At 34.4% G+C, this 20,942-nt stretch overlaps 3 protein-coding genes across 4 annotated transcripts; 2 read left to right on the top strand and 1 right to left on the bottom strand.

Moving 5' to 3' along the window:
* Positions 1-3,011: 3,011 nt before the first annotated feature.
* On the bottom strand, positions 3,012-4,912 carry LOC111203877. Its single transcript, XM_022697990.1, has 5 exons — positions 4,475-4,912; positions 4,254-4,365; positions 3,739-4,094; positions 3,358-3,665; positions 3,012-3,276 (listed from the first exon to the last, which is right to left on the bottom strand). The coding sequence occupies exons 1-5, from the start codon at positions 4,910-4,912 to the stop codon at positions 3,012-3,014; spliced, it is 1,479 nt and encodes a 492-aa protein (XP_022553711.1).
* A 3,296-nt stretch (positions 4,913-8,208) lies between these two features.
* On the top strand, positions 8,209-10,014 carry LOC111204770. Of its 2 annotated transcripts, none has more exons than XR_007323989.1 (5): positions 8,209-8,681; positions 8,772-8,858; positions 9,157-9,425; positions 9,515-9,676; positions 9,769-10,014. XR_007323989.1 is itself a non-coding variant. In XM_022700189.2 (5 exons), the coding sequence occupies exons 1-5, from the start codon at positions 8,538-8,540 to the stop codon at positions 9,913-9,915; spliced, it is 756 nt and encodes a 251-aa protein (XP_022555910.1). In that variant the 5' UTR covers positions 8,210-8,537; the 3' UTR covers positions 9,916-10,014. The 2 variants fall into 2 exon arrangements, 1 of the variants encoding a protein (XP_022555910.1); XM_022700189.2 differs by having other exon boundaries at positions 8,210-8,681; positions 9,210-9,425.
* Positions 10,015-17,999: 7,985 nt separating this feature from the next.
* Positions 18,000-20,942, top strand: LOC111204771. Its single transcript, XM_022700190.2, has 7 exons — positions 18,000-18,607; positions 18,908-18,994; positions 19,504-19,731; positions 19,872-20,036; positions 20,117-20,170; positions 20,263-20,409; positions 20,491-20,942. Exons 1-7 carry the CDS (start codon positions 18,449-18,451, stop codon positions 20,872-20,874), a joined length of 1,224 nt encoding a protein of 407 aa, XP_022555911.1. The 5' UTR covers positions 18,000-18,448; the 3' UTR covers positions 20,875-20,942.

The raw sequence follows: 20,942 nt of genomic DNA, 5'->3' as shown, positions 1-20,942 counted from the left end.
GAGGAAGACATTTTAATTCTCAAAACAATTTCAAAAAAAACATTAGTGCGACTTTAGGGTGAGTAAGAAGACGACATCGTGAAACGGCAACGTTTACTTTTTTTTCCTTTTTAAGTAATAAATATATGAAAATTTAATGTCTCGATATTGAAAATTACTCGACACATGCGTGCCAGCCGTTTATTTCAAACTCATCATAATTAGTCTCGATATTCTCATATTGTTGGCGGAGTTATTCCTCATGCGCCATAATTAATCGACAACTCAGTCCAATCAAGCAAGTGGAAACGTCCCATTAATAATAAAATGGGCGTGCGATAATCTACGTTGTGGTATAAACCTTCACAGAAACATTCACGACTGAGTTAGATTTGTGCGTTTTGGCTGAGTTAACTTAACGTTGTGGCTGAGTTATATTAACATTCATAGCTGAGTTACCTTATACGTTTTGACTGAGTTAACTTACAGTTGTGGCTGAGTTATGTTAACAGATACGGCTGAATTATAATACATAAGTAAATACGAATTCGACATGTCGAATTACATTCAGAAACTTAAAATATCAGGTTCAAAATACAGACAACGCATCACTGTCAGAAACCAAAATTGTCAGGACCAAACTCTTCAAACATGTGGACGAGATCATGCCAAACTCTAGTTAGCATCCACGGAGGCTTGTCACCTCCATTTGCCCAAGTGCTCTTCAAATGGCGCATCTGGCAACGAAATAGCGTTCTGGCCACAAGATTAAAATGTGTCCAAACTGTCGGATTATGCCTTCGATCCCACCTGATTTTGTGCTACAACAAAAAATATTACAAAACATTGTTAAGAACACGCATGTTCTCAATGTATACAGAGTGGACAAACTGTTGATATATCTAATATGGACACATATCCCGTCCTTACAGCGAGTTGATGAAACCAGCGTTCCTTAAAATGATCGAAAATGGCGCGGTATGTTGGCCAATCATGAACCCATCCTTCTGCAAGAATCGACGGGATGACGAGGGAGAGATCACTTAAAATTTTGAACCAGGTAGTGCTGGTTGTGTCAAGCAAGTCACCCGGACCAGAGTATAGAATAGGGAGGTTTTCACGATTTGCAGAGCTTAGTATCGCATTTACACTGTTCTCTAACCTCGCTGAATTACCAGGAAAAATCGGCATAACTTTTGATGAGGATAGAGAGATTTTGTTTAGGTTATTTCTAGAGAGAGAAAGGCGTAAGAAAAGGTGTAAGAGAGGGGACAATATATAGAGAGGTATATAGAACGTCAAACGTCACGAGTAAAAATTTCCCAAGATTCAGTTATCTTTTTCCCGCCAAACGTCAAGATTAAGTTATACTTCACGGCCGAGTTACTTTAACATTTACGGCTGACTTAGTAATTGGGGTTTAGGGTTTAGGGTTGCTTATTTAGGGTTTAGGTTTGCTTTTTTTGGGATTTAGGTTTAGAATTTTGATTTATGGTGCAAGAAATATAATAAATAACACAAATTCATGATAAATAACACAATAATAGTTTACGAGTTTTATATATTGCTCACACCTTATATCTAAATGTAAGGTTTTAAGTAATCGTAAGACAACATATACCTCAAGAACATGATCGATTCTAAACTGGTAAATTCAATAAAGAAGACACATTCAGTTGATTATATATTCACTTCAAATTGATAATTGGAGTTTCAATATAACATTTTAAAGTATAAACATTTCATCTTTTTGATTCTTGTGTATGTTTGAGGTATGACTAAGTTATAATAGCGTAACGGCTGACTTATACTAATCGATACGACTGAGTTATATAAACATTTTCGATTTTAGAGTATGTTTGGGGTATGGTGGATGTATGGCTGAGTTATTTAAATAGATACGTCTGAGTTACATATAATCTTTCGGCTGAGTTATATGAACATTTTCGATTTCAGAGTATGTTTAGGGTATGGCTGAGTTATAAAAATGATAAGACTGAGATATATTAGCTAAAGTCAAATACTTAATAACTTAAGTCAAGTACAAAATAACAAACACAGGTTCAATTGGACAACAAATTGTTCATCGTATTATTTCCTCCTTCATCGAGGATCTCTGCTGCCATCTTCACCCTTAAACCTTGAATATTGTTATCGTTTATCCCCTCAAAAGTTACACCAAGCGCTAGACACTCCACAAACTTCAACGAATACACCCCACAATCGCCAATATGGGTGTTTTATGGAGTGTATCTTTTGCTCCTCCTTCTGAATGTGAACTTCTTCTTACTAGGGGCTCGGAGATTGGCAGGAATAAGTTCACTCAACATCACGGGAAGCATAAGCGTTAGCGGTTTGAATAAATCTAGTATTCTCTGCTCATTTTCGGGTGTTGCATGTCTAAAGATTGGATCGTAGCGATCAATCTTCTCCTTCTTCAGATCCACGTGAAATGCCACCCAGTGATTTCCGCCGGTTTGAGGACATCCGTACAAGTGATCCACATCTTCATACCACTTCAAGTTTGTTGGACATTCAAGGGGAAGCTTACCGTTTATTAGATCTTCATAACCATTGCCTTTGAACGTGATCATACTAGGTTTTATCTTGAACTGCTTGAAATCGTGAATTCAAAAACATAACACCCAAACGTCAATGAAGGCAATCCGGTTGGACCAGAATGGGGTGGGATTTAGCATCGACCTTTTAATGAGGACGTTTATATACGCAGCGACATGCTACACAAATAATATTAACAAGTCAGCCGTAATCAAATATATAAGTCAGCCGTAGTCAAATATATAACTCAGCTGTAATAGAATATATAACTCAGCCGTACTGAAGACTTACATTATCAAACACCCATCCATATTCCTTTTCCGGCCACGGTCTTTCATGGATGAGTATGCTGTAGAAGTCACTCTCATGATCAGCTGAGAGGACTGCTGGTTTATCTACTGGTGCTGGTGGTTTGGGTGGAGTTTCCTTAATGTGTTGCATCAGTTTTTCGAATAGCACCGGATCAACAGGTGCTAGAGAGTCATATATTGCTGAGGAAGAACTGATGAAGGCTTAACATTCTTCCTCATGCACGTCGTTCCATCATCTCCAATGTACGAAAAAACTGGTGGTGAAGAAACTGCCATCAATGAAAACCCTTTTGGAGATAATTGAACACGTTTCTCCCGATATTCCTTTACTACGGCAGATCTAACAACTTTCTGGTTCTCGACATCAGACTCTGGCGAAAATTTGTTCTCTTCCGCAAGAACTTCGTCGTTCGTCACAGCACATTCACTGTCCTCTCCAGCATGTTTTTTCTTCTTTAACTCATCATGTTTTTGCTTCTTTAGCTCGGCCAGTTTTTGCTTCTTTAACTCAGCCTCTTTTGTCTTAGCGTCATCCTTCTCCTTCCTCTTCAACGCAGCCTCTGCCTGCACTGCTTTTTTCTTATCAGCAACATCCTCATCCTTTACAGTACGCCTGCCCCTGCAGCCGCGTCCATAGGCTGGAACCTTAGCATCCTTATCATCCTTAGTAGCCTTTGAAGGAGAAACATATACGAAATTAAGATCAGTAGCTTTAGCGACACTACCAAACTCCTCAGCCAAATTCCTTTTCACCCATGTATCCTTATCAAACTCCTCAGCCAAAGTCCTTTTCACCCATGTATCCTTATAAAACTCCTTGGCCAAATTTTTTTTTCATCTCTGTATCCTTATCAAGCTCCTTGGCCAAATTCTTTTTCGGTCCCCTAACCTTACCAGGAGTCTCGACGACTAACGCTGGACTATTGATAGACTTCTGCTGCGGTGATGGCAACGATAAAGATTCTTCTTCGCCGCCGTTTGAGAGGTTATCATAGTTTTCAGGAATTTTCCCTAGAACTTTCAGACGCTCCTCCACTAAAGCTTTCACCATGTCATCAATGGTCTTCTGGTCCGTCAATGGTCTGTTCCGTTCTAACTCGTAAGCGTCAAACCATGAGTCAATCTGATCAAATTTTCTGGAAATATTCTCCAGAGTACTCACAATGGTCGTCAGAGTCGCTTTGTTCTCCAAATCTTTGCTACCTTCCTCCTCGCTAGAACCCTTTTCCGTTGCAGCAACTTTACCTTCAATGTTGTTCACTTCATTATGTGTCTTAACTTTTTTCTACTTCTTAGTGGGTGGTTCAGCTTCTGACGAAACTCTGCCCTTCATTTTCTTCTTCTTCTCATTTCCCTTCCCCTGCGCATTCCCCTGCACTTCCCAAAAACCTTTCACAAATATACCTTCATGTATGTATGTTATCAAGCTAACGAGTTGTGGGTCGTCAGGTTCACCCGACCATTTAGGAAACATCTCTTCAGTTGAGTCTTTCAAAACCATTATCCTCACACGCACCTGCAACACCAGGTTATAATTAAACTCAGCCACCAAAATAACACATAACTCAACAATCAAATATAATAAATCAGCCATCAAAAACTAAAAACTCAGCGTTAAACCTTACCTCGCCATGCTCTTTGATTTCGGCAGCCAACAAGTTATCAAAACTTGCACGTGTACGCTTTCCACCCCATCGCAAAAGCATAACGTCTTCATTATTCACCACTCTCCCAAAATTCTCACCGAAGCAGGCGACGGATTCATACGCCCAAATCAATAACGCGACGGTCATGCCGCTTATTGTGTATGACCCTCCTTCCGGAACCAACGTTTTAATAGAGTCAATGAGAACTTCGTATGCAGTCCGACCCCATGGATACAACCCCATGGCTTCATCGTCGAATACCCTTATTGCACTTTCAAAAAGTATCCTTGAATTGTGATGCAAACAATAGACTCCCATGGCTTGAAGAAGTAGCAGACCCAACCACTTACGCTTTTCAAAACTCCAAAGCGGACAGAACGCTAATGCTTCCTTCAGTTCATCTAACTTGGGTCCCATCCCAAGCGGTACCTTCAACTCCTCCCAAAACTCTTTGTTCAGGTTCAAAACTTTCTGTTGGCAATGGACCTGTGCTTAACCTAGTGATCTCACCAAACTCGAGCAAGCTAAACCTGATAGTCTCATCAACCACGAGACACCATATCTCTTTCTTATGTACTCGCATCTGTCTACATAGTAGATAGTGTACGGTAACCATATGCTTTCGCGTCCAGCTAGCCTAGCAACTACTCCAATGGGAGAGTTCACCAGTTCTTACCACACATCAAGTCCTATTGTTTCTCTAATGTGGGGGAAATTTCCTAGATGGAAATTGTGATTAGTATCTTTATTTTCTAGGTTAGAAGACCCTTCAGGGTAAAGTTTTAGAGGGTACTCCCCTGATTTAACTTCAGCAACATCCATCTGATCATATAACCCAACAATAAATCAGCCGCAAGATAACAATAACACAGCCATAACATAACAATAACTCAACAAAATAAAAAATAACTCAGCCACAACATAACAGTAACTCAGCCATAACATAACAATTCCTCAGTCACGGTATAGCGATAACTCAGCCATAACATAACAATTACTCAGTCATAACATAACCTAACTCAGTCGCAACAAAACCCTAACTCAGACGCAACAAAACCCTCAACCATATCACAGCCGCAACATAACCCTATCTCAGTCGCAACAAAATATATAACTCAGATGAAATATAATATATAACTGACCCACAAACTCAACCAAAACACAATATATAACATCGCGACATCCTAGCGGAAAAGACGAACTCATAGATAAGAATGCGGCGAAGACGATTTCGTACAAACGATTGAAGACGACGATTTTGGGGAAGACGATATCGGAAAAGACACAGTATCAACGACAGAGAGTTAGTTCGAGGAAGACGAAGTAAACACAATGTCGACGAGGATTTCAGAGAGTGGGAGAAAGCTTGCGGTTCCTTCTTCGAGACGCCGACAATGTTCTTCGTTCCTTTTTTTAACCCCTATGTAGTTGTGGAGAAGGAGACGGTTTGATTTCTATTTTGCTTATGTGGATTTTTAATTACTGACGTGGATTTAGTGTTTAAAAATAATTTCAATTAAAAAAAACTAACTAAATGCCCTTGTTGTCATTTATTATGTGTATTCAAACATTCTAGTAATTTTTAAAAAATATATAACACTCTAGTAATAAACCAACTTTTCTATAACATTCAAGTAATTTTCTCTAATAATAATAATAATAATAATATGTTTGGTAAAATATTCTGTTTATAGCTAATTGCTCTTGATCTGCCTAATGTGATTTTTAGAGAGGAATGATCTACCGGTCCAAAGCTGAAATGGAATTGGTTAGAGCATGATTATTAGGGTTTCTTTAGGTGAGTTTCCTATATTCTGCTAAAAATTTAACTTAAAAAAGCTTCGAATTATCGTGCTCCTAGGTGAGTAAGACTGAGTCTCTTCTGCTTTTTACTTTTGTTTTTGTTTTAGTGTTTCGTTTTGTGAATATATTATTATTTATCTCTGTCTTTTGTCTACATGGCATGATCACGTTAGATAATATTCCGTTATACAGATTTTAAAACTCTCTGTGTGATTTTATACTCTATATTCATCTCAGTTTAAGTTTTTATCGTTTTGCTATGCCCCCACACAAACAATATCTACAAATGAGATATAGAAAGATTTAGATTATTATATGCAGTGAGATAGATAATTCTAAATATTATTAATAAATATTGTATATTTATTAAACCAAGGTATTTAAATATTCATGTTTATCTAATTTAAGAAAACATTTATTTAGTATATAAAGCTATATAACATAATATTTAACTATTCGCATGAGAGTTAATAAAATAATTCGTTCAATTTTCCATTCTCCTTAATCTTTACATTATATCAGAATTACAACGATCTAATGATCAGTGTTGTTTCTGAGTTTTTTTTCTTTTCTTTTAAACCATAGAACTTCTTCTTATTCTTTTTTGACTGAACTATAGAACTTCTTTATCTTTAAATCTTTTAAGCTAGCCTTATAGTTTCTTTCTAGGGAATTTTATGTTAAGCTAAGTGTAATTCTACCATCTAAGTTTATCACGTTTCCAAATGTTTTCCAAATTCAAATTCATCATCATGAATCAATGAATCTAATCCTAAGCGTGTAGGCAAAACGAAAAGGAACAAAAACGGGTAGACCAAGTTGGATTTATGCTTTTCGATAATTGTTTTTTTGACAAGTAATTACAAAGCTATTTATGTTACCCATTATTATTTTTTGAGTATTGACTGCGATTTTTTTTTTTTTTGGTAAAAGTCTTGACTGCGATTCATATGTATATCGTTTTCTTTTCACATAGAAATTACAAAGCAGATATCATTTATTAGTGCCTGCGTTTTGACAGCAATTTGCTTGGTCATGTGAGGCGTTTCATCACACAAGATGATTTGATTTAGTCATGGGTCAATTTCTTCGTTGATTTTACGGTCTGGATCGGGTTCTAGTCACAATCTAAAAAAGTTAAGAATCAGTTGTTAAATTCTTTATTTAAGAACCAGTTCTTATCTTTTTTAGTTAAAAGTTAAAAAATAATTTCTTAACTTCCTTAAGAATCCCTTCCTAAAAACTCTGAGTTAATCATGCGCAGCGTTTCGTCTCTACGAGAATTTCTTGAGATAAATATTAATACAAAAACCAAAAGTAAGAAAGAGTCGATAGAAAAGTAAAGAGACGATCTGGGAAGAAGAAACTTCCTTCCTTTTAGAAGGGACTCAATCTACACGTGTTTACACATGAATTTTTATCACTTTTAATTTTATTTATAAAACTGTATTACTGTTAAGATATTAATACATGAATGCTGAGGGACTCGGTTTAAAAAATTTATCACTGCTCTTAAAATACATACACGTGTATGTATATCTTTATATTAGTATTTAATTATGGGTTTCTATAAATTACACGAAACCTAACCGAAAGTATCTAACACATACTGTATATGTATTTTAATAACTTTATGACTAGAACCCCATTGAAGATACTCTTATGGGTCACATACCTTTCAAACATATAAAATATAAAAAGACTTAAAATTTTATAAACAAATAGAAATAAATTAGTAGTCAGTTATAATAATTCTGTTATTTTGTAAATATAATAATTCTGTTATTTTGTAAATATATATATATATATATTTATGCATGAACATAACAAAGTCACTTAATATAAACATATCCTGTATGTAAACTCTAATTGGAGCATTATTGAGATAACCAGAAAGTAATCGCCAATAAACTCTAATCGCCAACGGCCAACGTATAACCAGAAAGTAAAAGTAGCCATTACGAGTCTAACCATAGATGCACATGAAAGTTGCTTGCTTTGATGATGTTGATTTTATGAGTCAGTTTTCATGGATTTTAATTTAAAACCATGAGAGGCTGTGATGATGTTTAAGTCATTAGTCAATTTTCATTAATGGTGTTAATGTAAACAATGGTATTTGTAATCTAATTTATAGAATATATGAGCAATCTACTCCTATAAATTCCAATAGTAGTTCATAGAAAATTTTATAAAATACTAAAGAGTAGGTTCTAAGGATTATAATTAACCATAACAAATGGGAATGGCCACGGTAGCACTGATGCTTATAGGGGTGATAATCTATCCTTGTGTATGTGGAAAAGAGTTCTCCGATCACCAGGAAATCAAAATACAAACTCTTTTGAAGCGGCTCAACAAGCATGCTCTTATATCCATTAAGGTACAAAATCTACATCCATAAACTCATTGCTTGAATATTCGTCGGAAAACTTTACTGAGGTTGAATATTTCACTTTAATATTTGTTACAGACCGTAGATGGAGATATAATAGATTGTGTTCCAATACATAGTCAACCAGCTTTTGATCATCCTCTGCTTCGAAATCACACCATCCAGGTTTTAGCTTAATTTACGATCCATCTTTTATTTATATATACATGCATGGTGATGTTGAAACCAGGGCCGGGCCTCGATACAAGCACATCAAGCATTTGCTTGAGGGCCGATCAATATAAAAACAATTTTGGGGTCAATTTCTAAAATGTTTAGGTAGTAGAGATGGTGAGAGCAACTGTTATTTGAGTTTAACTGTTCGGTGTCCTTGGTTCGACACCTAACTAATGCTCATTATTATTTGAAGTTCTTTTTTTTTTGCACTAAGTTACAGGGGCCAAATTTTTTTCCTCGCTTCTAGTTTTGCAAATGTCAGGCACGGCCCTGGTTGAAACGTTCAGTTTTCGCACGTAGATGAGACCGAGCTTTATACCGGAAATTACGTCTACGTACACCAAGAAAAAGACAAAGGCACCTCAAGCGTGGCACAAGAATGGAAGATGCCCAAAAAATACAGTTCCGATAAGAAGAATAATGAAAGAAGATATCTTACGATCAAAATCCATTGAGAGTTTTGGAAAAAAAACGACTTCAAGCATCCCTGAAAATGATCCAAGTAAAGGCCATGAGGTACACCATTTTATATATTGTCCTCGTGTTAATTACTCTTTAGTATATCTTGTGGCTTAATTTAAACTTTCTATTCGGAGCTCGTTTAGTACGCGGTCATGAATTCCATGCAAGGAAAGTATTTCGGCACCAAATTTGCAGTAAATATGTGGAAACCAGAAGTTCAAGTTCCCAACGAGTTCAGCTTAGCTCAGACTTGGCTCGTTTCTGGAGTTGGCACTACTCGTAACACAATTGAAGCTGGTTTACAGGTCTTTTACTTCTTTGGTCCTCCATTCTTAACTACATATTGTTCATATGCAAAACATCTTAACTAATTTAATTTGTGTATCTTAATCTATAGGTTTATCCAGGAAAATATGGTGATAATAATCTAAGATTATTTGTTTTCTGGACAGTAAGTTCCCATTTCTGCGCAAAACAATTTAAAAGCTTTAAATTTTTAAACTTCTCGCTAGCTAGTTTTTGGATTTTAAATAAAACTAGATGATAATCTGCGTCCTACGCGGGATGAGTTTAAAAAAAAAATATTGTACTTGAATATTAAAAAAATATACATTTTGTTATCAATAACTTTTTTTACATTTGATTAGAGGTGAACATTCGAGTACCATTTGGTTCGATTCAGATCCTTGAGGTTTGGTTCGGTTCGGATCTTTTTGGTTCGGATAACCTATAATTTTTTTTCAAAAATTAAAGTTCATATATACTTTAAATTTTTCAAAATCTAAAAATAAAAATAATATATAACATATAAATTTGAATATCGTATGCCAAAATACTTAAATTTAACATAAACATTGGGTTTTTTTTTTGACTGACAGAACATAAACATTGGTTTAGTTAAATATTTGAATAGGAAATCAATAAATATTTTAGGTATTATAAGTATCGTTTAGCTATTTTAAACATGTACTTATAACTATTTTATATATTTCTAAGTATTTTGTACAACTTAAAAACATCTTATATATTTTGTATATTCTTTTAGATATTAAATTTAAAAATAATTAATATATGTATATAAATCTTGTTCTGATACATTCAAATACCTAAAATATTACGGTTTGGATCGGGTTCAGTTATAGTTCTCTAGATACCAAATTTTTTGAAACCATTCGGATATCTAGCCAATTTCGATTAAAGTTCAATACTATTCTTTGGATCGGCCTTGGTTCGGCCTTAGTTCGGTTTTTTGGATTCAGAGTTTTTGCCCAACCCTATATTTTTATTGTGACAAAATTTTAAACAAATATGATAATGGTTCATATTGATTTTGGGTATGCAACAATTTTTAAACCAAAACACATTTTACTATGTACTTGGCTCATTTAGTTAATCATTAAAAACTGTTTTAGACCCATTTAAGAAAAATAATGGGCTAAACTTAAAAAAAAAAAGTTATCATTTCAGATTGTCAATCAACACTTCCAAATATTCTATGTCGGTGTTGTGACGAATATAAAAGGGGTTAGGGTTAGGAAATCATATTTTTTTGTGAAATCCATGTTCTCGCCAGGTGATTTCAATAACTTCTAAATAAATTTTAGTTGTATCGATCTCTTGTAAGATTTTCAAAAAATTATTAATTAATAAAATTTTACACTAGTTAAAGTAATAAATTGTTTCCCAATTAATATATAGGAGAATACAGTAATCACATAAATCAAAACAATACCTCTTATTTATTTACAATTATTTATGAAAAATAAATCAAAATAATTATTTTATTTATTTTATATGGTATATAATTGTATTTCAAAGATTTTGACATAAATTTATAGTATATTCTAATATAAATATTTATTGTTGAGACTTCCTACTCATATGGTTTTATTAACATTTGTATATTTGATGTAACAAAAAATTTAAACCATTAATCTTAAAATTTTTGATGTGGTATTTTTCGATACAAATTTCAAAATTAAAATATTAAGGTCTCAATACTCTTTCAATACAAATTTCAAAATTAACATATTTATGTAATTTTAAATGGCACATAGTTTAATTTAAACGATATTAATATATATATATATATATATATATATATATATATATATATATATATATATATATATCTAATATGAATATCTATTAAATAAAAATTATATTAATATGATTGTATAAATATTTGTATCTTGTTATAACAAAAAAAAAATAAGCCATTGGTCACAAAATTTTCAAAGAGATTTTAACATTTTTTGTAATTTAAAGTCGTTTTAAAAAATTCAAAATATAACATATAAGAAAAAATCTAATTTTTTTATTATATGGTGAATGTGATTTTTTAATTTCTTTTAATAATATAAAATTAAACAAAAATAAAGAAGGATGCAAAAAATGTTATCAAATCTTTATTATTCATAATCATTAATTGTCATATATATATGTTAATCATATTAGGTAATTCTTAGCTTTTATTTAAGAAAAAAATACCCGCTTATTCTATTTTGGTTTAATATAATGTTCTCTAGTAATTGTATTTTAGACCAACATTAATTTTAATTGAATTTTAAGCTGTCACGTAAGCTAAACTGTCATTCTAATTAAGTGACACCTAAGGAGTGTTTTTTTTTAATTAGTAAAAATTTAAGGTTACAACTATTTAAATGATCCTCGATTAAATTATAGGGGATATACAAGTTTGTGTTCTCATTTGACATGTTAAAAATACTTAAAACTCTTTTAAAATTAAGAAAACATATCACTATATTTATATTTTACTGATATTAAGACTTTAATAGTTAATTATGGTTTTCAATTCCAGGTTTAGAGTTTAAATGTGACTGTTTATTTCTGAGCATAGGGTTTAAAAATGGTGTTAGGATTTAAATTTAGACTGTTTGTTAATTTAATAAATAGATTTAAAAAATAGTTTAAAAGTGTCTTTTAGAGTCTAACTGGTGACCATTATAAGAATATGTATGTATAGGGAAAAAAAATGCAGAAGAATAAAATTATAGGAATGAAAATTAAGACTATTTTTTATCAATTTTAGGGAGGATTTGCGTGTTGATTTAGAAACTCATGCGTGTGAGATTTGTTTCAAAGCAAAACAAACACGTTCTATTTTTTGAGATAGTTTTAACAAAGCTTCGGCACCTTTTGAGTTAATTCACTGCGATGTTTGGGGCCCTTACCGTACTCTTTCCTCTTGTGGCGCTGCATATTTTTTAACTGTGGTTGATGATTATTCCAGAGCAGACTGGACCTACCTTATGCTCGAAAAATCTGAATTCCAAAACCTTTTACGAAACTTCTGTGCAATGAGTGAAAAACAGTTCGGCAAACAAGTCAAATGCATTTGCTCAGATAATGGTACCGAGTTCATGGTGTTGACTTCCTACCTACGGCAACAAGGGATACAACACCAAACTTCCTGCGTTGACACACCCCAACAGAATGGCCGTGTGGAACGTAAGCACCGTCACATATTAAACATTGCTCGCTCCCTTCTCTTCCAAGCTAAGTTACAAGTTTCCTTTTGGGGTGAGAGTATTCTTACTGCTTCTCACCTGATCAATCGCACGCCTACACCACTTCTGCAAGGGAGAACTCCTTACGAACTTCTCCATGGAGTTGCACTTTCGTTTGACTCTTTACGCATCTTCAGTTGTTTTTGCTATGCGCATCGACGACCGCGAGACAGAGATAAGTTTGGAGATCGCAGCCGCAAATGTTTGTTTGTAGGATATCCTTATGGAAAAAAAGCTTGGAAGTTATTTGACATTGATAAGAATGAGTTCATTGCTAGTCGTGACGTGGTGTTTCTTGAAGATCAATTCTCTGGAACTCAAGATACTGAATATGTCACGCCTCCTGTTTACCAACCTGACGTCGCTATTGATGATTGGATATCACCAGTTTCTTCTTCACCTTCGATGATCACCACACCCCTGACTACTGATACACACCCGCCGTCTCCTACTACTACAGTTCCTGTTACCACTTCTATCTCTCCTCCTAAGACTGTTACTTCACCAACCCCGGCCTTACCCGCTCCATCCTCTTTTGAGCAGTCAGACTGTCTCTCTCCTGGTCTCCCACTACTACTTGGTCATGGTCATAGATCACACAAACCGTCTGTTCTTCTTAAGGACTATGTCGTCAACGCCACACAACTCCAAGAACCCCCTCTCGCTTCATCTTCCTCCGTTCCGGGTTCCTCTATCACGGTCTCAGGTACTACACCTTACCCTATCTCTACTTACCTCTCACGGGCAAACTTTTCCACAGGACACAAAGCGTTTGTTGCAGCTCTGACATCAAACATTGAACCTCGCCACTATAAGGAATCTTGTCTCGATGATGAATGGAATGACTCCATGACTGATGAATATGCAGCTCTTGAAGGTCAACACACATGGGACGTCACTTCTCTTCCTCCGGGCAAGAAAGCGATTGCTTGTCAATGGATCTATAAGAACAAGTATCTTTCGAATGGCAAGATCTTTCGTCGCAAGTCTCGTGTGGTTGCTTGTGGTAATCGACAACGAGAAGGTCTCGACTACACCGACACTTTTGCGCCAGTCGCAAAGCCAACTACCGTTCGACTATTACTTCAAATCGCCGCAGCAAAGAAGTGGGAAATATAACAAATGGACGTCCACAACGCCTTCTTGCACGATGATCTAAAAGAGGAGGTTTATATGAAGTTTCCTCCTGGCTTCGAACATCCTGATCCTACCAAAGTGTGTCCCTTACGCAAGTCTATCTACGGTCTCAAGCAGTCTCCCCGTTGCTGGTTCGCAAAGCTCCGAACAGCTTTGAAAGACTATGGTTTCAAGCAAAGCAGGGCTGACTACTCACACTTCTCGTTGATCAAGGGTAACATCTCATTACACATTCTGATATACGTCGACGACTTCATTGTAGCCGGAAACGACATCTCTACTATTCAGAAGTTTAAGAACTATCTGAGCAAGTGCTTTCACATGAAAGATATGGGAAAACTCAAGTACTTTCTTGGCATTGAAGTTGCTCGCAATAGTGAAGGTATCTTCTTGTCTCAGCGAAAGTATGCGTTGGATATTGTCTCTGAGACTGGCTTATTGGGCTCTAAACCATGTTCAACGCCTATAGAACTCAATCATAAACTGGCTCTGGCTGTTAGTCACAACTTTGCTGATCTAGAGGCTTATCGTCGTCTAATAGGGCGCCTTATCTACCTCACTTTTACTCGACCTGAGATCTGTTACGCTGTCCACATACTTGCACAGTTCATGCAGTCTCCACTACAGGTCCATTGGGACGCAGCTTTACGAACGGTACGCTATCTCAAAGGCTCTCCTGATCATGGCATACTACTACGCGCTGACTCTGATCTCTCCATTCGAGCCTACTGTGACTCCGACTGGAACTCTTGTCCTTTGACGCGACGATCACTCAGCGCTTATATTGTCCTCCTTGGTTCGTCTCCCATCTCTTGGAAAACGAAGAAACAAAAGATGGTTTCGTTATCCTCAGCTGAGGCCGAGTATCGGTCCATGGCAGCATCTTTAAAAGAGCTCAAGTGGATCAAGCAACTGCTGCGTGCGTTTGACATACCTCATGATCACCCAATGCAACTCTTCTGTGACAGCAAAGCGGCCATTTACATTGCGGCTAACCCAGTTTTCCATGAACGAACGAAACATATTGAGTCGGACTGCCATTTTGTTCGCGATGCTGTCGACGACAAGCTGATTACTACAGAACATATCAGAACCACTGAAGGGGGGGGGGGGGGGGGGGGGTATATGATGTGAATTATAGATAATGATATGTTGTACTTATCTAAATACATAGTCTTCTCGTGATAAGGATTTAATCTCTTGTATATATACTCATATACTTTCATCAATACGACACACTTTACAATCTATTTTATTTCTCTTGAGACATATTAATAAGGAACCTCTGTTGATTCTTAACAAACAAAAAGCCTTTTTAATATAAAAATCAAACTTGACTCTCTATGGTTGTTGGGTTAGACCAATTTTTTTTGTGTTCAGAATAGAAAAATAGGATAAGTGAGGAACATTTTTAATTAAATTAATAAAAAAGTAATATTAAACTTCCTAGTAATTGAACACATTCGACGGTATTCTGATACTTAAAAGGCTGTGTGCCTTTATTAAAGAACAATAGAAAACGTTTTTGAATTTTGGTTTTAATTAAAGACTTCAAATTCTTATATTTCGATTTCCTTAAATCTTGATACACGCCATGACTTCATACCGGTCAGTATACTCGGGTCTATATGATTCGATTAAAGTAAGGAGACTTCTTTTAAGTATGAGATCATAATAGGGACTCGTTCAAATTCACAACTAATTACATGACTGGTTTTTCCGCTATCACCCGCAAACGCAGCTCTTGCGGTTAGTTGTTGTTGTTGGCATTTTGCAACAATCACAAAAACTGCTATAAATCGCTATAAATCACCCTGAATCTCTAAAATTTAAAAGTTGGTTTCAACTTGCGTTTACGGTTGCGGGATGATAAAATATATTTTCTTTAAAACTATATAGATATAAAAATATTTAGTTAAAATTTAATATTGATAGAAATACTAAAATATATATATATATTTTTTAATTTATAATATAAAACTTTGAAACAATAATATTTTCTATAAGTTTTTAAAAAATCAATAGTATAATTTTATAAATATAATTTTTATATTTTTATAATCATATAAAAGGTAAATATTGTTAATTTATTTATTTAACCACTGATGCGTTTGGTAATTAACCATTAATAAGTATCCTGCAAACGCAATAATTTGTTACCGTTGTACCAGTTATATAAATTTCTTCTTAACGTTTAAAATTGCAACCACCCGCAAACGTCATGCGGTTCAGGTCCTAAGTCACAATCAGAATAATAAAGTGGAGCAATACAACACGGTAAGCAAATAAGAATGCAATTCGTAAAACCTTAACATTTTATTTTCTAATAATATATAGATGCATAGCAGAAAATCAACTAAAAAATCAACCTAAAATCTTCAGAGCTAATACATCACAATGTAAACCCTAACTGGAGCATTACATGATAAAGCTCGCCAAATAACCCCCACAAAGAATATTCGTAATATCAGAAAGTAAAGTAGCCATAATTGACTTTACCCAAAAATTGACTTGTTTTTGACTTTACCAAAAAATACTAAAATAGACATATTGAGTGGAAATAGAATCCATACATACACATGGATATATGGACGCAACGCATTATTACTAGATGCACATGAAAGGAAAGAAATTGGCAACGTGAAGCTAAGTCTTTGTACAACAAGAGAATCTTGCTTGCTCTGATGATGTTTGAGTCATGAATGAATTATCATTGATTTTTGAGTCACGGCGCGTTGTGGATGATGTTTGAGTTTTAAGTCATGAGTCAGTTTTTCATTTTCGTTGCAAATGTAACCACCAGAAATTATTTATTTTCTTAGTTTATAAAAAATATGAGGAATAACACCTATAAATTAAGAAAAATCGTATAAACATACATCTACTAAGATTTTTTTTTTTTGAGAAAGGGGTTACTATATATATCTACTAAGATGTTGATAGGATAATATAGAGTACTACATTATAACAACGTTTGAGAAATAAGTTGTTTATAATATAGTACAATAAATTATAAACAATGTTTACTTTGCATATATCTCATCAACTATTTACAATATTTTGTTTTTTGCTTAAATTTGGAACTATTTACAATATTTCCATCTCTTTCAATCCTGCAACATAATATGTTTAATTAACTGGGCCCAAAATTGTTTTATTTATTTATTATGTGTATTAAAGTTTTTGGTCAAAGTGGATTTTTTCCTAATTTTAGAGTTTTTAAGTGATTTAGTAAATAAGCAAGATTTGTTCCTGAAAATGTTCATTTAGTATTCTAATAGATGGTCTTCCAACCATGTTGGCACCAAATATCATGTACATATACTTTTGCAAGATTCATGTACCTATACTTTTATATGAAACTATATACATATATATAGTGAGAGATAATTAATATTTTCACATATTTCTAGTATACAATATTCATGATCGTTTACTATAACTATTTTATATTTCTATTATTTTTTGTAACTGCACTTTGCATTCATTTATCTACCAAAATGAGACAACATTTTACAATACAGTTTTGAGAAACATCTAGTATGACTTGCAATTAGATTTTTTTTTTACTTATATTTATATAGAAATTATGTATTACGTTTAGCTAATATTAGCTTTGCTTTTCTAAGAAATTAATAAGTTAACATACGTTTAAATGTTCTTTTGTAAGAGAGTGTATTTCATTCAATGCTAAAATATTTGTTCTTTTATGGTTTTTATAGACTTTTTCTGTCAGATTAATTTTATTTATGGTTTGATTTACTTCTGAGTGGTCTTTATATATTTTAAATGAATTTAAAATATATATACTTTTTTTTGGTCAAAAAACTATATATACTTGTTTACTTTTATAATTTGTTAGTTTGTTAAGCTTATTTTTAACCAGGAAATTTATATAATTTTTCAATGATTTTTATATGGATATTTTGTTATATTTCTTGTAGTTTATTTTCAAAAGTTAACATATATATTTTAGAAAATAGTTAACATTTTCATTTATATTTATTTTTGTACAATTAATATTTTTATCGTGTAATTTCTAGTGATTTATGATTTTATGGATTTATCGATACTATCTTAGTTTATATGATTGATTTAGATTTTAATGGGTGAATTTCATAATAATATAAATAGTCTTTTTCCTTAGTAAAATTAAATTTAGATTATTGACAAAAACTTATAATTTGTACTTTGAATTATATTTAACAAGACTATTAAATCATTTAGATTACTGGGAAAAGTTTATTTTACAGTACCAAAGATTGATTAGTGTTGTTTTCATATAGAAAAAGGGCTATTAATGTTACTTCTTACAAGTTATTATATATACTAATCCAATTATGTCCAAAATTGTTTTCAAATTCTTAAGACACACTAATACTTCAATATTAGTCGAAATCCTCCTATCGAATGATGCTTAATCAGACCATGGTTTTCCTAATTCTCGGTATGATCATACCAATCGCAGTCGAAACTTTTCCGGGAAAGAGAAAACTTTCCGATCTCCATGAACAGGAAATAAAACTACGGTTAAAACAACTCAACAAACCGGCCATTAAATCCATCCATGTATTGACAAAAACATTTACCTCTAATTTTCTATTCCCTTTATTTTCTTTTATATTACGTCTTAGTAGTTTTGTTTTGTTTCATTTTATTTGATTGGTAATTTCTGTGGAAAAATTAGATTTATTTCATTTCTTGTCTCTTTATACCCTGCAGTAACTAGTACTACTATTGAACTATTGGTTGGATTGATCTTTTAAATATTTTTGAGGTTTCACTAAAACTTAGATAAGAGTACAGAAAAAATAGTTTTCAAGATTATTTTGACTAATTGCTTTTAACTTCTTGCATTGATTTCTTTAGAGTCCAGATGGAGATATAATTGATTGTGTATGGATCTACGACCAACCAGCTTTTGATCATCCTTTATTCAAAAACCACACCATTCAGGTTGCTAATACAGTTTTATATTTATTTTCTCAGTAAAAGTTGATATTGGCCGTGTTCGTTTACATGTCGCGCGACTTACGACCTGCGACATGCGACCTGCGACTGATCGCAGGTCGCAGGTTGTTGTTCGTTTTGCTGTCGCGTAACATGCTACCTGCGATTGGTCGCAAGTCGCAAGTCGCAGGTTGTTGTTCATTTTGATGTCGCGCGACTGATCGCGCGACCAGTCGCGGGTTCCCATTTAAGTCGCCTGAAAAAACAGCGACTAAAAATTAAGAAAATTTTGATCGCGCGACTGGTCGCAGGTCGCAGATCGCAGGTCGCGCGACACGTAAACGAACATAGTTTTAGTCGCAGGTCGCAGGTTTAGTCGCAGGTCGCAAGTCGCAAGTCGCGCGACACGTAAACGAACGTAATCTTAGTCGCAGGTCGAAGGTCGCGCGACACGTAAACCAACATGGCCATTGTAGTCTTAACATTTCACGTGTTACACCGTTTTTCTTTAAAAGATGAGGCCAAAAAGTAATTCGATAAGGGACAAAACAGGAGGTAATAAGACATACATTATACACCAATTGTGGCGAACAAAAGGTGAATGTCCTGAGAACACTATTCCCATCAGAAGAACAACCAGAGATGATCTTATAAGATCGGGTTCCATCAAAAACTATGGAAGAAAGAGTCCACCACCAACTATTTATCACACTGACGGCGTTCAGACCGAGGAAGTTCATGAGGTTGGTATACACTGGCCCGGCTCAAATATAAAAAGAATTTAAGGCTAGACATATTTCAATAGGCTCCAATTTTTAAAAGAAGTATTGAATATATACATTGAGATTGAACAATATAATTTTTGAACCAAATTCAATTGTAGCATACGTGTGTGTACGTGGACTATGGTCAGTTCCATGGCAGCAAGAGTCGTATAAGTATATGGAAACCAAATGTTCTAAGGACGAGAGAGTTTAGTTTAGCTCAAACATGGGTCGTCAATGGAGATTGGGACACTGGTTTGAACACTTTGGAGTCTGGTTGGCAGGTAACCACTATTCCATTCTTAGGTCACACTTCATTTTGTTATCCTATAGTTCTAACTTCATTTTTTGGTCTTTATAAAAGATCTTGCATGCTTTGTATGGTGACAAGAACCCAAGACTTTTCGCCTATTGGACGGTAAGTTTTCACATTTTTCTTATCAATCTTTTTAATTTCCTTGGATATATACGTTGTATACTAATATTTTTCCACCAAAAAAAATAACTTAGGGCGATACATACCAAGAAACAGGATGTTACAATCTTGACTGTCCAGGCTTTGTTCAAGTAAGCAGACACATCTCCCTCGGTGCAGCTTTTAACGCTTTCTCAACTTACAACGGTGAACAATACGACTTCCTTCTAACTATTGAGAAGGTATACTTGTATCTATAAGAGATATTAACTAGCATTTTCACAAAGAGGGTCATTTCTTGATTAAGTTGAAACACATGCTAGGATCAAGAAACTGGACTTTGGTGGTTGAAGTTTGAGACATACCTAATAGGGTACTGGCCAAGCTTTATAGTCCCCAAGCTAGCAGTGTCGGCACGAAAGATCGTATGGGGAGGAGAGATTGTATATTACACTAGAGGCCAAGGGACACACACGCTTACGCAAATGGGGAGTGGCCATTTTGCAGAGAAAGGGTTTAGGAAGGCGGCTTATTTCAATAGCTTAGAGTACATTGATACATCTAACTACCCGATCACACCCTCTCCACAACATCTTGAAGCTACTGTGACTCGTCCTGAATGCTATAACCTTATGGTTGGCTCTAGCCAGAGGTGGGGAACTTACTTTTTCTATGGTGGACCAGGTCGCAATCCTCAGTGTCCATGAACCTAGATTAAACCAAAACTAAAATATTTTATATAAATGTAATATATATAAAATAAATTTGCTAGTCT

Source organism: Brassica napus, chromosome C5, assembly GCF_020379485.1.
Source record: "Brassica napus cultivar Da-Ae chromosome C5, Da-Ae, whole genome shotgun sequence".
Classification (NCBI taxonomy): domain Eukaryota; kingdom Viridiplantae; phylum Streptophyta; class Magnoliopsida; order Brassicales; family Brassicaceae; genus Brassica; species Brassica napus.
Note: the sequence above shows the minus strand (reverse complement) of the source record. Positions and strands in the feature narration are given on the sequence as shown.